Source organism: Oncorhynchus clarkii, chromosome 7 (genome assembly GCF_045791955.1).
Source record: "Oncorhynchus clarkii lewisi isolate Uvic-CL-2024 chromosome 7, UVic_Ocla_1.0, whole genome shotgun sequence".
NCBI classification, from domain to species: Eukaryota; Metazoa; Chordata; class Actinopteri; order Salmoniformes; family Salmonidae; genus Oncorhynchus; species Oncorhynchus clarkii.
The window spans coordinates 44,193,211-44,211,263 of NC_092153.1; the positions used below are offsets into that span (position 1 = coordinate 44,193,211).

Consider the following 18,053-nt stretch of genomic DNA (forward strand, 5'->3'; position numbering starts at 1 on the left):
GATTTTTGAATGACAACCTCATCTCTGTACTTACAATTATCTGTAAGGTCCCTCAGTCGAGCAGTGAATTTCAAACAAAGATTCAACCACAAAGACCAGGGATGTTTTCCAATGCCTCTCAAAGAACGGCACCTATTGGTAGATGGGTCAAAATAAAAAAAAGCAGACATTGAATATCCCTTTGAGCATAGTAAAGTTATTAATTACACTTTGGATGGTGTATCAATACTCCCAGTCACTACAACGATACTGGCGTCCTTCCTAACTCAGTTGCTGGAGAGGAAGGAAACTGCTCAGGGATTTCACCATGAGGCCAATGGCAACTTTAAAACAGTTACAGAGTTTAATGGCTGTGATAGGAGAAACCTGAGGATTGATCAACAGTATTATAGTTACTCTAAAATATTAACCTAATTGACAGAGTTTCAAGAAGGAAGCCTGTACAGAATAAAACTATTCGAAAATGTGCATCCTGTTTGCAACGAGGCACCAAAGTAATATGGAAAAAAATGTGGCAAAGCAACTCACTTTTTTGGTCCTGAATACGAAATGAGTTCCACTCTCCATATTTTCAAGAAGTAGTGGATACATCATTTTATGGGTAATCTTGTAATTGTTAAGGACTGGGAAGTTTTTCAGGATAAAAAATAAAGGAATTGGACCTAAGCACAGGCAAAATCCTAGAGTAAAATTTGGGTTAGGCTGCTCTCCACCAGACACTGGGAGATGAATTCACCTTTTTGCAGGACAATAACCTAAAACACAAGACAGCATTTATGCTGGAGTTGCTTACCAAGAAGACAATGACTGTTCCTTAGTGGCCGAGTTACAGTTTTGACTTAAATCTGCTTGAAAATCTATGGCAAGACTTGAAAATGGTTGTCTAGCGATGATCAACAACCAATTTGACAGAATAATGGGCAAATATTGTACATTCTAGGTGTGCAAAGCCCTTAGAGACTTATCCAGAAAGGCTCTGTAATAGCTGTAATCTCTGCAAAAGGCGATTCTAACACTTATTGACTCAAGGGGTTGAATACTTATCTAACCAAGATATGATAGTGTTTTATTTTCCCTTGCAGAGTATTTTGTGTAGTTTGTTGACAAAAAAACAATAAAATCCATTTTAATCCCACTTTGTAACAGAACATGTGGAATGTGGAAAAAGTCAAGTGGTGTGAATACTTTCTGAAAGCACACACACTCGCACATTATTTTTGTCATGCTAATGTTATAGGTGTTCAGCTGGAATATGAGAGCTCATGAATCTAGCATGTGTCATGTTCAAGTCCTGTGACTTTAAATGGAACTAATGTCACCAGATTGTTTATGTGCTGGTTAAGGGGAGGTATACAACTGTGGATTCCTCCAATAGATGAAATGATAACATGACCTTCTTTTCTATTGGCCAGTGCTTTGAAACTATTATGTCTAAACTGCCATAATCCTGCATCCTTTATTACAAGCAAGAATGGGACGTTGAATGGAAATTAAATAACTTAACAGTAACATATCTGCAATTTGCACTACCTCTGCCTCAGGTAGCAGATTAAGAGGACAAGTTGGTCTCAATATCCTGCAGAGGCTCTGTCTTAAGCCTGCCCTACATTCTTATTCTCATCTCCGAGTGAAATATGAACAAACTTCAATCAGTCAGTGGAGGCGAGAAGTGTGGTGTGAGGCTCGACTGTTGTAGGAAAAGGGCTGGAAGAGCCTTCAGAGCTATGCAGAGCAGAAAAGACCTTTAAACAGAAACTAAAGAGGAAGTGAGACCACCCCCCTTCCTGTTTTTTCTCTCTCTTTTTTTCAGTTCAATGTAAGTCAGTGAATTAAGTACACCAGGCCCAGCTGCAAATGCATTGGTGTCTATGGGAGACACACATGGCATACATGGCTAACGGTCAGTGGTCCTGACAGGCTGACCTCCTGGCTGACTCACGGCTAAATGCCATGTCACTTTGGCCAGGCATCATGCTCACAGTCTGACCAGACTCTCCCACAGCACCTCTCACTTCGACTTGACACATCATCCTGGAAATGAGTAACGATCAGTCACATTAATCACACTCTCTGTTATCACTGTCCATCATCAGACGTGAAGTTAAACCGATGGAAACAAATTCACTTGATACAGCTATCTATATCAACACACTCCTAAACAGTATTAGTTACCAATAAGTATTCCTTACATGGTCCATATTCTGAACTGTTTTAGTTTTCTCCTCACACCCCCTAACATTTCACATAAAACATCACAGTCATTCAGTTGCAGCTGGCAGCTGTGAGTGATAGCTTTTTGGCCATTCCAGAGACTGTCCCTTTGTGAGATTAAGGGATATTAGAAAAGGAGACACCAAGCACAAATGTGTTTGTTGTTTGTCCTCCCGAGCTCCCCTTTAACGCTTGTTATGCGATGTGGACTTTAGTATTCACAGAGAATCATACTGGAAGCAGATGACAACACCTGATAAACCACACTGTTTACCGCACAAGTTAATGGGAGGAATCAATACCCGGCATCGATACTGTGAATACAAAATCTCTGGAATGAAAGCAGGACACGCTTGCCAAAGAGTCTATCACAACTGGAGCAACTATCTGTGTGTTGTGATCTTAATGAGACAATATAGTCTTTACCGCCATTATATTCTCTTGTGTGTGATAGGCCCATTTGACTACACCAAGGACCATGTATCAAGACCTTGAACTACACAACAAGACCTTCAGATCTACTGTCATGACCGGTGGGAGATGTCCCTTCGAGAAGTTCCTCAATGAAAAGGCTGTGAAGTTCTCATGAGTAACAATACATCATAATTTTGCTTTAATTACAAACAGTCGATGCCTATGATCACCCCAATGTTGCATTTTTCCGATATGAACAGACATGAATCATCAAAAAGCAGCTCCACAATACACCTGGAAGAGGTAGCGGTGCAAGATGGAGCCTTCTTCCTGACATTCCTCCCTACCTTATTTGGTCAATCCATCTGCCCATCCAGCTCCAGAGAGCCTGTGCTTTCACTGCAGCCTCTCTCTATCAGGGCCAGAGCTGGCCATCTGTCTTCATCTCTCTCCGTGGACAGGGACGGACAAATAGGGCCCTGGGAGGAGTCGATAAGAACTTTCCTCCCTACCTGCCTCCTCCCTGCCCACCTCTCCTGTCACCTCACCAAGGGAGGTTTTGAAGCCATGGGTCTTGCACAGTCTGCAAGATCTACCTTCTGGTCTACAGCTAAAACGGTTTAGTTTATCTTTCCAGAAAGGATGAAAGCTCAGGGTCATTTTTTAAAGGCTTGGTGTCAGTCCTTTTTAGATCATGTTTGACCAGTCAATCAGTTCACAAACACATGTATTTTTATGCCTAGGGATTGTAGATCGAGGATAGATTAGGTTCAGGATTAAATCTTTAAATCTGTTATGATTTCAGTCTCAACCTGATATGTTCACTTTCAACTGGAATGAATCACTGAGCATAGACTTGGAATAGTTAATCTTGCCAGTCATGAACCTTAGATTCCAAGAGTGTGCATGTCTCATCTATCTCATGTTGTGGAGTGCATTGGGATCAAGGTGCTTCAAAGTGAAGAACACTCAAGGAGAGCAGTCCAAGTGACATCAAGCCTCACTTTCTTGAAAATAAACTGGACCTTTTTGACTTTTACAGAGCAGGGTAAGGGGTGTCTACCAGAAAAAAACATTTAGGTCTACTGTATTCAAAATGACATGGATTGCTTGGAGTGCATAGTTCTTGTTCTAATAAAGAAAAGCTCTCCAGCAACACATGGATGTGAAGAGAGCAGGAGATGGATGGAGAATAGAGGTGGAGGAGCAATTATTCATGCAGGTCTTCCACTTCAACCCTTTCAGCTTTCACTTGGCTCCCCTCTGGTTTGTTGCCATGTACTTTGAGACATGGCAACAGGGTTGTGTTGCATGAGCAGGTTCACACAGCCTTGTGTGTTCCTGAACCTGGAGTGGGTTCATGTGGGTTCAACCCTCACTAAAAGGATTCTCAGCATCATACATTTTTTATATTTTTTATTTTATTTCACATTTATTTTAACAAGGAGTCTACACTGACACCCTATTTTAATAAGATCTGTGAATTGTTCCAGCAGTGAGCTGCATTAAAACCAAAAACGAATTTACCTCATTCAGTGGAGACCTGAGGAACCTCAAGAGTTAACCAACCCTGTGAATGCGTTTTGTAACTCACGTTTTTATACTTCAACACCGAAGTTAGGCAAGTCTGAAGCTTGTGTAGGCCTAGCAGAGCTTTGTAAACAAAGAGGGAGTAATGAAGTGACCTACAGGACATTGAGGACCAGCCAACCTTTTGCATACTAAAACTGTCCCCTGTGATAAATGTGATGCCATCATACACTATTGCGCAAATCTTAATGGTGCAAATACAACACTGAATAATGTGTTGGGTCCATTACATCTGAGTCACTGCCTAGGGAGACCTGAAAATATCTGGTTTGGGATTTAAATCCTTTTCAGGTCTTGCCATGAACCTAGGGTTCTGTCTATCTGGTCTAAAATAGGTGAGACTGTCAATAATTAATCAGCCAATTCAACTTTGCCTTTGAAGGTCTGCAATATATCTCTATTCAAACAAAAAGACCCCTCCAGTTATTGCTGACATTTGTTAAAATTATACAATGTTACAAAGTTCAAGTGGAGCAACAAATAGAATGGGTTGCATATTAAACAACTTTAATCAGAGCAACTTAACGACCGCAAAACAAAGAGGCACATTGTCTCCTTGTCAAGCTGGGGCAACAGACGTAGCAATGCAGTCTGGATGAAGGAGGGGGCCGCAGGCAGAAGACATTCTCAAAAGAAAAATCAAGAAAAAGTGCCCCCCTTTGCGTTTCTCTATCCACTCCCCTCGTTCTCCAACTGCGCAGCCCTAGCGCCTGCCTTTGTCCCCATCACAACAATCATCGAACAGATGGTGCTATGCTTGGGCGAGAATGACAGGCACCAGCCAGCAGCCAATCGCGTAGTCAGGAATCAGCTGACTCGTCTGGACAGCGCCAGGTGCTGTTTTCATATTTTCCTTGAAGGAGCAGTAGGCTACGGGCGAAGAGTAGAATATCGGCAGGCAACTAGTCAATGTGGCTTCAGTTGGCGTTTGGATGTCTCTGCAATCTGCACTATGCTCTGCTCGAAGGTTAGCTTACCTGAATTGCTGCTTGAATCACATGGAATAGAGGAAGATTAATTGTACATGATCATATTTAAGGAATCCGTTCAGGCTATCTATGTATTTATTGTATGCATTTGTTGGGGATGTAGGCTGTTGACGCATAGAGGTGAAGGCTATTTGCATAAACCTTACTGATGTCCAAAGAAACTGGATGCAACTGAGAAGAGAGGGGATTGCATGTCAACGAGGTGAGGCCAATACTTACAATTATTGCTTTAATTAGGCTAATGTTTGAACAAAGTCAGAATATATTAAACGGAAGCTGTTTATTTTGTAGCCTGCCATGCTCTTTCGAGGTATTTTGCAGTAGTATGAGAACAGGTGGACGTGGATGTTATGAAAACTGGAACTCCGTGGCTGTGCACCGATTGTCTGACACTTACCTTCACAATAAGGTTGAACGTGGCCAGAAAAAACGAGGGTCATAGTATCAATTTTTCTGTGAAGGACATTTCCCTAACAAAATGGTATTTGTTTGCCAACAAGCTACCGTTACTGCATCACTGCCAGGGCATGTCTTGCTGTGCATGGGGTGGAGGGACCCAAGGCAATAGCCTTTTATACGACACAATAACTAATAGGCAACCGATTTCTATAATAATGTAATATCAGGCGATCTATATAATTGATCAGGACTACTCTGCCTGTTGTTTTATATCTGCATCTATTATTCTTGTAATTATATTCCGGTCATTCACAGTCAGAATTATACACATTTCAACATCTCAATGCGTCAGATAACGTGCTCGGAAACAAACTTTGATCCTCGTGTGGCTCACCGCTGCGCATAAATGTAGGTAGGCTCGCGTGGTGCACGCAACGTAGGGAAAATGTGATTTGCATATAGATGCGAAAGCATGTGGGCAGATGTCTCGATTATTTCATTAGTCTATATCGGCAGAATTCGAACAGGCAACCGGTCTGTAAGAAAAAAAAGTTCAATGTTTCAAGAATATCTAAGTGAGAACAGGTTGTACAAGGGGGGCAGGGAGTGGGGTAGCCTATTGTCATTGTATATACGCGTCTGCTGTTTTGCAGCTGTTGCTCCTATGCAATAGCTGAGGTTATTAACTTAAGACTATTGTCTCACAAGCTTCTTATTCCCCCTTTGTATGACCAACAGTTTTTGTCAACACTAAGGCTAGGCTATGGTAGTGGAGCAGTATCTTTGGCACTGTTTTAAAGCAGTAATCAACAGTAGAAACAATAACAAAGATGATCCCAGCCCATACTTCGGTAAAAAGCTGAGGGATGGGGTTGGAGAAATGTAACCACTCTCAAATTCATAGACAGAGCTATGGATTCAAGGACTGACCATCCAAAATTATAGTTTTAACCAAATCCAATTTGTTATCGGTCAGTCTGTTAAAGTTGTCATTTGTTATCACTTAGCTACAGACTTTCATTGTTTTATACAATGTCACTCATTGCTGTGGTTTCAAGTTGCCTATGCTAGAATTATCAAGTCATCACTTTGCCTACTGAGCCTCAGTCAGTGTTGGCAGTATGGCATAGGCTGTCAGAGTCTAGACTGAAAAATAAAGTGTTGAGGATGACCTTTTTCTTACAGCAGTTCAAATAAGGAGATGAGTAATGCTAAAGACACAACACTTGACCTTGTTGTGAGCCCTATGTGATATGTCAAGTTACAATCCAAGACCAGAACTGACAGTGAACAGCGGGCAAATCCATTTCTCAAAACTCAAAGAACAAAGTATTAGAGGAGGGGCAGAAGAGTGGCAAGGTGCCTGATGAGGGGTCTGGCCTTTTCTTCTGTCTACCCTGGGGGTATAACCCTTCCCCCCTTTCTCTCCCCCTCCCCCTCCACACACACACACACTCACTTTACTGTGAGAACACTGTGACAAAGGCCTGCTAATCGGGTGCGTGTGTCTGTCCACCAGGCAGGGTTGTTAGGAGTCGGTGAGAAAGCCACAATGCTCTCCACCATGGAGAAGTGAGTTCCCTTGAGGCTGGGGATAGGGGGGATGGGGAGGGGTGGGTGGAGGGTGTTGCAACACATTAGTCTTTGTGTGGATCTCAGAGATAAGGCATGGCACAGGCTCAGCAGCTGTTCAACTAATTCCGTCCTCATAATCAGCTGAAGAAATCATTCTGTGCAGAATGGAACTTTTACAGTGGGTTTAGGGGCCCACACACCCCAGGCTTAGTGGTAGGACATTACTGTTCTATTTTCTCAGTGCGAAGGACACAGGCTACAAATACGAGCATACATTTCAGGTAACGCTTCACTTTACAGTGTTCTTGATACCGGAAAGACTCAACACACCTCTCTCACAGATATCTTATGACTACAGAGATGTACAATATTAATATTTGTCATATTCTAATCTAGCCTATAATCAACATGCATCTTCTCATGTTGACAGGACATGAAGAGGCTGAACCATTTAATGCAGGACATAACTTGAGCCGGCCAGTTGATTCTGCTCCTCGTATCATACTGTACAACATACTTCCCTCCCAAACTCTCCTGTATGTAACTTATATCACCTCTCCCACCTTTTCAGGGGAATATAGTTATTTTAATACTTACTGTTCTTAAAAATCTTCTCTGTGCTAGCCACCAATTTCCTTTCCCAATCCCAGCCCACTAGACTCTTACGGAGGTGTAAATGTTCATGGGCTTTTAGGAATCAGAATAATGGATTCTGAGCACCCTTCAAGCCTGCCCCTCGAGTGCCTCAGGGCTTATCAACACTTTTCGTTGTCTTTGACTTCATGTTTACACTACTCAAATGAACGAGTGTGTTGAAAATCTACTTTCTCATTTTGTATTGCTCATTGTTACTCAATTATAGAGTTAGCATAGGACTCCCAACTGGCACAACGGTCTAAGGCACTGCATCTCAGTGTAAGAGGCGTCACTACAGTCCCTGGTTTGAATCCAGGCAGTATCACATCCGGCTGTGATTGGGAGTCCCATAAGGCAGCGCACAAACCGGCCCGGATAGGCCATCATTGTAAATAAAAATGTGTTCTTAAGTGACTTGCCTAGTTCAGTAAAGGTTACATTTGAATATTTAAAAACATTTATTTGAGCGTGAGTGTCCATTTAGATCAGGGGTGTCAAACTCATTACATGGAGGGCCTTGTGTCTGCAGGTTTTTATTTTTTCCTTTCAATTAAGCCCTAGATAATCAGGTGTGGGGAGTTCCTTACTAATTATTGACCTTAATTCATCAATCAAGTACAAGGAAGGCAGCGAAAACCCGCAGACACTCGGCCCTCTGTGGAATTAGTTTATTCACTTGGTTTAGAGGGAGTTCTCGAGGGATTGGTGATGGTGGAGAATTGACTTAAATTTGATTGTCCCTAAGGGAAGCCTTATCTTGTTTATTTAGATGTCAGAATTATGGGATGGGATTTCATGTCTTCTATTGCTCACATCTCTGTGAGTAATATGCACTGTGTACACAGGATTGAAAGTAAACACCCTTCTCATGGAAAAATGGATTTCACTCCTCATTACATATCAAAGACCTGGGAACAAGCAAATCATTAACCATCAGCATTCAAAAAGAATCCTGTAACTCAAATATTTCTCAATTGTCAATTTGTATTCATGTATTCTTTGCATGATTCAGTTTTATCTGACAACTAGAGGTACTGTAGTGAAGTGAACCATTAGATTTTCCAGCACAGTCTCTTCTATTTGATTACACAGATTTGTATTGTAATGTGTAACTATATAACAAGAGTACAGATAACATTTTTTAAATTTTTTTAAGCTCTGTGTTGTGTGTCTTATGTGTAGTCTGAGTGTCTGTGTACCAGATATTTACTGTGCGGTTGTCCTCTTGGGGTTTGATTGAAGTATTGTATACACTGTAAATGTTGAATTTTCCCATACATACTTTTGTTTAGTTTTACCATCCATTCAAGAGCACCCTTATTTCCATTACCATCCATTCAAGGACACACAGTCAGACCATGAACGTCATTATTTTGTCGCAGTCTCTTTATATTTAAAATGGAGTACATCAGATGAAAGCCAACATAGAAACGTTCACACGAAACAGAATAGCATACTGTAACATTGACTGCAATAACTTGGTGTTGAAAACATATTTTTGATTGACACTGTTTTGCGAGTTGGCATTCAAATCAAATCGAAGTGTATTGGTCGTGTACACAGTTTAGCAGATATTACATGTTGTAGCAGGTGCACCAAGGTAGAAGTAGTATGTGTTCTTGACAAAGGACAGAGAGTTTTCTGGATAGACAATGGCAGGTGTATCGCTCATAAATAGTCCTTTTCATGGTTGTCATATGCCATTTTGGCTCATAGCAGACAAGCTACGACTACTGTGCGCACCAGTAACCACTGATGCCCAAGAATCATGTATACCAAGGAATTTTGCACTTACATATCATGTGCTAAAGTAGCTTTGTACCCATATGAATTCATACACATACACATCTCAGGCTGTACTACAATATCACAGACAATTGTGATCTTCAAATCACTTACCCATAGGATCACATAGTATTAACTGTGACTGCTGTATTTAGGTTAAGTACCCCCATTGAAAGATACAAAGGCTGTCGTGATTCAAACTGAATAGCTTTCTCTTTCTTTCCTTCCATGTAGTGTTGTTTTCTTCCCCCCTGCTGTGTGGCTGTGGAGGCCAGGTTTCAAGGCTGAGTTTCCTCTGGCTCTGAGCCCTCCGGGTCAGGAGAACACGGTCAGGGCTGTTTCAGGGTAGTGTCAACGTGGCTCTACAGCTGTTTATTAACACAGCATTGGCCAAGTTCACAAGCTCTCTTCAGCTGTATTGTCATGGTTCCAGGCAGTAATGATACACCCACACCACTTAAACGTTCATATACATTTCTTAAATGTGTCCCCCCCCCGCCCCCCCCCGCCCCCACCTGCCTTATAAAACTAAACTGTTTCCAATATAACCATTTTGATACTTGTACATGTTTAATGACACTTATCTCTGTCTGACAGAGATAAGTGGACACAACAATATTTGTTTTGTTTTCCTTGGTTTCGACTGTTGTCAGGGAAGCTATGAGAGTAAAAGAAACAAAAACGTGTATGTGTTTAATCTTTGGCTTAGACCTTTTAGATAATATTTAAACTGAAGCCCTTGTCTGGAATACAAAGACTTACATGAAATGATGGCCTCTTAAATGTCACCTCTCACAATGAAATGGTCCCATCTCTAAGGTCGTTCGGAGTCATGAACAGAATCTCAGATTAACCCCATTGTGATAAATGAAGGCATTATGAGAGAATGCATAACTACAGTACGAGTAAATTGAAATATCAGATTTAAACCAATGGTATCAATGGCAATCCTTTAGCTTGTGAAACCTTTTAGGCTCCATATTTATTGCCTTAAACTTCAGGATTTAAGAACTTGCATAACCTTGTCACTTTTATGTGTTTTTGAGGCATTGTGGGCTACTTCTAAGCCTATTTAAGCCTATCAGTAATGGCTGTCGGAGGACTCTCTGTTCTGGCTCAACCTTTGTCTCAACTGGTGTGTTCAGAATACATACACTACTATCATGCTGTAGTGCATTAAAAGCATTAGTGCAATGACATAAGGGTCCAATAATAAGCAGTTTTCTTACATTTCAATAGAATGGTTTGAATATGTTGTTTTTCTGTGAATAGTCAGTGAATAACATAATCAGATCGGCTACAGTTGTTTTTAATTAAAGTAGTTAGACAGTGAGCTGTATCTCGGGGTGGCAGGTAGTCTAGTGGTTAGAGTGTTGGGTCAGTAACCGAAAGGTTGCTAGATCGAATCCCCGAGTTAACAAGGTAAAAATCTCTCGTTCTGCCCCTGAACGGGGCCGTTAACCCACTGTTCCTAAGCCGTCATTGTAAATAATATTTTTTTCTTACTTGCGAAGTTAAATAAAGGTTAATAAAATAAATAAAAAATCTCTCCTGAGGGTTTCAACTGTTACATTTCCTTGGATTGATCTCCACCTCTAACTAACCACTCACTTATTCTGCTTTAGCTTCAGAAACATGTCTGTATTACCCTTATTTCACCCTGTCCCAGGAGAAAAATCCCCTGTGCAGGAAGAGCTTAAACTTGTTTCATGTCACCCTTGTTCTGTTGCCAAGCAGTTTTGCACTCAGATGAATTAGTCAGCTCTTTAGTTCCAAAGCCTATTAGCGAGTGTTGACCACAGACTCTGTTAGGTTAAGAAGGCCTATGGCAATGCAGTACTCACTCACTGAGATTGATACCTCCTTTAGTACATTCACCTAGTTAGGTTACGGGGTTTCTTAAGTGTTGCTCAGATTATAATGCCCTACAGGATTCCACCATGGTAGAGCCAGCTAGCCCATCTACATTATATACTTTTACTACACATACAGAACAGGTTGGTACTCAAAGAGTTAAGCACTATTTCAAATGGTCTGAATGTTCCGGTAGTTACAGGGAGGAATCAGTCCTTATTGATTTCCACTTGCCACATTCAGAACTCAATTACAGAACCTTGTAGTTGCTCAAGTGGGCATATGTGCTTGCCTCTCCTCTGCAAAATCACTAACACTCTTTAGTGATGGGAGCAAAAGCCTAGGAACCAACTCAATTGTCAGTGAAATCATTATGTTCAAGAACATTACCACAATTAAAGTCAATGTTAATTGATATCACATATTAACTTGAGGTTTAATAGTATTGTGGCCTATTTGTTAGTCAGCACTGTATGGTATGGCAGATGCCAGTGCTCCTGTTATGCTCCTCACAAGACTAGTTTCTGGATTTACAAGTCCTTCTCCTGAAATTCTTGTCCTTGGACAAAAGTAGTTATGGATGAATAACTGACAGTTGAGGCTGAGGAGAAGTGTGATGTATGCGCTTTTACAAAATACTGTACTTGCAATGCTCACTGAAGGCTTCTCTCAGAAATACACAACACATGTTAAAGAAATCCACCATATTCCTGTACCAAAACCAGGACACAGGGGCTCTTTCATTAATAATCTAGGAACATATTTTTGCCATCATTTATTTTCTTCAGAGGCATGGAGAATACTGACATATCTCAGAGTAAGTATTTAATGATGTGCAGAGACGCTAATGATCTATTGCTGATGGGCCTGTTGGATAGATGAAAGCACTCAAGTGAATTTGATCTGTGTCCAAGTATACACAAGTTTTTTTATTTTATGTTAATTGTGCCTGCATTATAAGGATCTGATTTAGCATTTTTCCTCAACTGATGATGCCGCATAATTGACATTAACAATCTCTCAGGGAGATGAAGATGTAAACGGCAGCCAAACTGAAGGCTTGCTCTCAACATCATCATGAGCTGTGTTACATTCATGTTCTATTTAACATGGCTGACATGTCACTTCTGGTTAACATGATGTGACTAGACGTATGATAGATACCCTTACATTTACCCCAGACACTACTTTTCACCAACTCCCTGTCTCATAAATCAAATTGTTTATGCTATGCAGTTGAAGTCGGAAGTTTACATACACTTAGGTTGGAGTCATTAAAACTTGTTTTTCAACCACTCCACACATTTCATGTTAGCAAATTATAGTTTTGGCAAGTCAGTAAGGACATCTACTTTGTGCATGACACAATGAATATTTCCAACAATTGTTTACAGACAGATTATTTCACTTACAATTCACTGTATCACAATTCCAGTGGGTCAGAAGTTTACATGCACTAAGTTGACTGTGCCTTTAAACAGCTTGGAAAATTCCATAAAATTATGTCATGGCTTTAGAAGCTTCTGATAGGCTAATTGACATCATTTGAGTCAATTGGAGTGGTACCTGTGGATGTATTTCAAGGCCTACCTTCAAACTCAGTGCCTCTTTGCTTGACATCATGGGAAAACAAAAAAAATCAGCCAATACCTCAGAAAAAAAATTGTAGACCTCAAAAAGTCTGGTTTATCCTTGGGAGCAGTTTCCAAACGCCTGAAGGTACCATGTTCATCTGTACAAACAATAGTACACATTAAACACCATGGGACCACTCAGTCGTCATATCGCTCAGGAAGGAGATGCATTCTGTCTCCTAGAGATGAATGAACTTGGGTGCAAAAAGTGCAAATCAATCCCAGAACAACAGCAAAGGACGTTGTAAAAATTATGTAGGAAACAGGTACAAAAGTATCTATATCCACAGTAAAACGAGTCCTATATCAGCACAACCTGAAAGGCCGCTCAGCAAGGAAGAAGCCACTGCTCCAAAACCGCCATAAGACTACGGTTTGCAACTGCACATGGGGACAAAGATCGTACTTTTTGGAGAAATGTCCTCTGGTCTGATTAAACAAAAATAGAACTGTTTGGCCACAATGACCATCGTTATGTTTGGAGTAAAAAAGGGGAGGCTTGCAAGCCGAAGAACAGTATCCCAACCGTGAAGCATGGGGGTGGCAGCATCATGTTGTGGGGTGCTTTGCTGCAAGAGGGACTGGTGCACTTCACAAAATAGATGGCATCATGAGGAAGCAAAATTATGTGGATATATTGAAGCAACATCTCAAGACATCATCAGTTAAAGCTTGGTCACAAATGGGTCTTCCAATGACCAATCATACTTCCAAAGTTGTGGCAAAATTGCTTAAGGGCAACAAAGTCAAGGTATTGGAGTGGTCATCACAAAACCCTGACCTCAATCCCATAGAAAATGTGTGGGCAGAACTGAAAATCCGTGTGCGAGCAAGGAGGCCTTACAAACCTGACTCAGTTACACCAGCTCTACGAATGAGACAAAATTCACCCAACTTATTGTGGGAAGCTTGTGGAAGGCTACCTGAAACGTTTGACCCAAGTTAAACAATTTAAAGGCAATGCTACCAAATACTAATTGAGTGTATGTAAACTTCTGACCCCCTGGGTTTGTGATGAAAGAAATCAAATCTGAAATAAATCATTCTCTCCACTATTATTCTGACATTTCACATTCTTAAAATAAAGTGGTGATCCTAACTGACCTAAGACAGGGAATTTTTACTATAATTAAATGTCAGGAATTTGTATTAAATGTATTTGGCTAAAGTGTATGTAATTGTTCTACTTCAACTGTATGTGTTCCTGGTTGTCTATGCATTAAACTAAACTGTACAGTAACCCATAGTCTTTTTTTGTCTTTGTTTTACAGACTCACCGTGCAGTCCTGAGGTTTTGATGAAAGAAACACTCTGAACAGTGGGAGGCTCACTGTAACTCAGGGACTGTTTCACTGGAACCCCCTGCACATCTTTTCCCACCTGGACCATTTTACAGGGATACAACTACAAGTCAGCAAAACCTCTGGTTAATGACAATAACACAGCTCCTGCCAAGGTCATCAACCTTTTCTGGTGTCCAACCCTCTGTGGGTTTGGACCGGTGAACACAGACAGACAGCATGGCGAGAGGGAGATTCATCTACCGTCTACTAGGGCAGTTGTTGGCTGGCCTGATTCTGGCGTCCGTTGGTCTATCCTCCATCCAGAGAGATAATGAGTGTCCCCAGCTGTGTGTGTGTGAGATCCGACCCTGGTTCACCCCCCAATCCACCTACAGAGAAGCCACGACGGTGGACTGTAACGACCTCCGTCTCACACGCATTCCAGGCAACTTGTCCAGCGACACTCAGGTGCTCCTCCTGCAGAGCAATTACATCGCCAGAACCAGTGAAGAGCTGGAGCAGCTCTTCAACCTGACCGAGCTGGACCTGTCTCAGAACAACTTCAGCAGCATCCACGATGTGGGCCTCACCAACATGTCCCAGCTCACCACACTGCACCTTGAGGAGAACCAGATTACTGAAATGCCTGACTACTGCCTACAGGACCTCAGCAACCTGCAAGAGCTCTACATCAACCATAACCAGATCAACATAATCTCCCCAAACGCCCTCTCTGGTCTGCACAATCTGCTCAGGCTCCATCTCAACTCCAACAGGCTCAAGGCCATTGACAGTCGCTGGTTTGAGTCAACGCCCAACCTTGAGATCCTCATGATCGGGGAAAATCCTGTTGTTGGCATCCTGGGCTTTAACTTCAAGCCGCTTGTAAACCTGAGGAGCTTGGTTCTGGCTGGAATGGATTTAACAGACGTCCCTGGAAATGCCTTTGTGGGACTAGACAACCTAGAGAGTCTCTCCTTCTACGACAATAAGCTAATTAGAGTTCCCCAGAATGCCCTTCAGAAACTACCTAACCTCAAGTTCTTGGACTTGAACAAAAACCCTGTGCACAAAATCCAAGAGGGGGACTTTAAGAACATGCTGAGGCTGAAAGAGCTGGGCATAAACAACATGGGGGAGCTGGTCTCCGTTGACCGCTTTGCCGTCGATAACCTCCCTGAGCTTACCAAGCTGGAGGCTACTAATAACCCCAAATTTTCCTACGTGAACCGGCAGGCTTTCCGTGACGTCCCTGCCCTGGAGAGCCTCATGTTGAACAACAATGCCCTTAACGCCCTCTACCAGTCCACTGTGGACTCCCTGCCCAACTTGCGTGAGATCAGCATCCACAGCAACCCCCTGCGATGTGACTGCGTCATCCAGTGGATGAGCTCCAACAAGACCAGCATCCGCTTCATGGAACCCCTCTCCATGTTCTGTGCTCTTCCAGTCGAGGTCAGAGGTCAGCATGTGAGGGAGTTGCTCCAGCAGGACTCAGCAGAGCAGTGCCTGCCCATGATCTCCCACGACAGCTTTCCCAACCACCTGAACCTGGACATAGGCATGACTGTGGACCTGGACTGCCGTGCCATGTCCCAGCCTGAGCCAGATATCTACTGGGTCACACCTGTAGGGAACAAGGTGATGGTGGAAACCCTGTCTGATAAATACAGCCTCAGTAGCGAGGGAACACTGCATATCTCTCAAATCCAGGTCGAGGACTCTGGCAGGTATACCTGTGTGGCTCAGAATGCTGAGGGGGCGGACACTCGGGTGACTGCTATTAGGGTGAATGGTACTCTCTTAGACAGCACCCAGTTGATGAAAGTGTACGTGAAGAAGACTGAGTCCCACTCCATTCTGGTTTCCTGGAAGGTCAACTCCAACGTCATGACCTCCAACCTCAAGTGGTCATCTGCCACAATGAAGATAGACAACCCTCACATCACCTACACAGCCAGGGTCCCAGTGGATGTCCATGAGTATAACCTCACACACCTACAGCCCTCCACCGAGTATGAGGTATGTCTCACCGTCTCCAACATCCACCAGCAGACACAGAAGTCCTGTGTCAATGTCACAACGAAGCACGCTGCCTTCACTGTGGAGATATCTGACCAAGGCACTAACACCGCTCTCGCAGCGGTCATGGGTACCATATTCGGCATCATCAGCCTGGCCTCTATGGCTGTGTACATTTCCAAGAGGTGGAAGAGGAAAAACTACAATCACTCCCTGAAAAAGTACATGCAGAAAACATCTTCCATCCCCCTCAATGAACTCTACCCTCCCCTCATCAACCTGTGGGAGGCGGACAGTGAGAAGGAGAAAGATGTTTCCTCCTCATCAGAGACCAAACCAGGCCAGGTGGACACAACACGGAGCTACTACATGTGGTGAAAGCCACTACATGTGGGGTAAACCAGAAATAACACATTTTAGGAGCACAAAGTCACTCATTTTGCTTCTTTGTGTGACAGTAATATGAAATATTTTTTTGCAGTTTTCTGCTTTGCTCATTTGAGGCGAAGAACAGACAGATATTTCAGACTTTTTAGTATAGTGTATTGCCTTTCTCCTCTTGCCCCCTTTTTGACAGTCAATATGGCAGCTTTGTTTAGCTCCCAGGACTTGGTAGTCATTGTGCTTTATTTTGAGTACTTGTTTTGATATCATAGCATGGGTATTGTCATGGATTCAGTCTGGATCAACTTGCTGGAGCTGGAATTGGATCCATTTTGATTTCTTTCTCTGGAAGTATTCTTAGAGAATACAATGGTTTTTTTTCTCATAAAACAGTTTAAGTGTTAACTGTTGTACAATGCAATATATAAACCAATTTGTCTATGGACTACAATATAAGCTGACAAAGTAAGTTTAGACTTGATATACTGTCTATTGAATAATGTTAGCAATTGCTCTGTAATGTTGTATCAACTATAATTTGAATGACTTTTTTGACATTAACAAACAGTAATTTTTTATTAAGAACTTAAGTTTGCAGAGAAAATACCATAAACCAGCAATAGAATATGAATGTTTAATAACTAGGTAAGTAGACATAAAGCTTTTTAAATTCTCAGAATATTATTTTTGATTTTGCTAGAATCATTCACTGAGTTTGTTGTGATTTACACACGCAAATACTGTATGTTGTATATTGAGGAGCAAGCAAAAATAAAATACTTTTTTCCTCATATTTTTTATACCATTTCCAGACCTTGTGTCATTATTTGTATGTTACATCATATAGTAAAAACAGGCTCTGGAATAATATATTCATTTCAAACCTTAAGCATATACTTTGACAACAAAGACGGTGTTTACCATAATTTCATATGACTAAAATGAAAACATGTAACGCGGGGCAGATGGAAAGATGTGTTTTACATTATGACATTATGGTAAATGATGCATTATATCAGTTTGAGTGTAGGTGTAGGCACAGTGTAGATTGTGATAAAGAGAGATGGAGTGGAGAGATACTAACTACAGAGGCTGAGATGCTGCAAAAGCAATTATCAGAGCGTAATTAAAATCTGCCCCTTTAGTCTCCAATTATTGCTGCAAAAAGCCTTCGAGGAGCAAACAGCCCTAAAAAACCACAGATGAAAGATTTTGGAAACCAGGAAGAGGACATATGGGAGTAAATGGCAAGACAAGCCTCCCAAAGTGATGAAGAC

The 18,053-nt window shown here is 41.8% G+C and overlaps 1 protein-coding gene across 2 annotated transcripts; it reads left to right on the forward strand.

Annotated features, from left to right (window-relative positions):
* The first annotated feature begins 5,062 nt into the window (after positions 1-5,062).
* Positions 5,063-17,567, forward strand: LOC139413351 (leucine-rich repeat neuronal protein 1-like). 2 transcript variants are annotated; one of them, XM_071160610.1, is made up of 3 exons: positions 5,121-5,182; positions 5,308-5,406; positions 14,359-17,567. In XM_071160610.1, the coding sequence occupies exon 3, from the start codon at positions 14,608-14,610 to the stop codon at positions 16,768-16,770; it is 2,163 nt and encodes a 720-aa protein (XP_071016711.1). In that variant the 5' UTR covers positions 5,121-5,182; positions 5,308-5,406; positions 14,359-14,607; the 3' UTR covers positions 16,771-17,567. The 2 variants fall into 2 exon arrangements, with proteins under 2 accessions (XP_071016710.1, XP_071016711.1); XM_071160609.1 differs by having other exon boundaries at positions 5,063-5,406.
* The last annotated feature ends 486 nt before the right edge of the window (positions 17,568-18,053 follow it).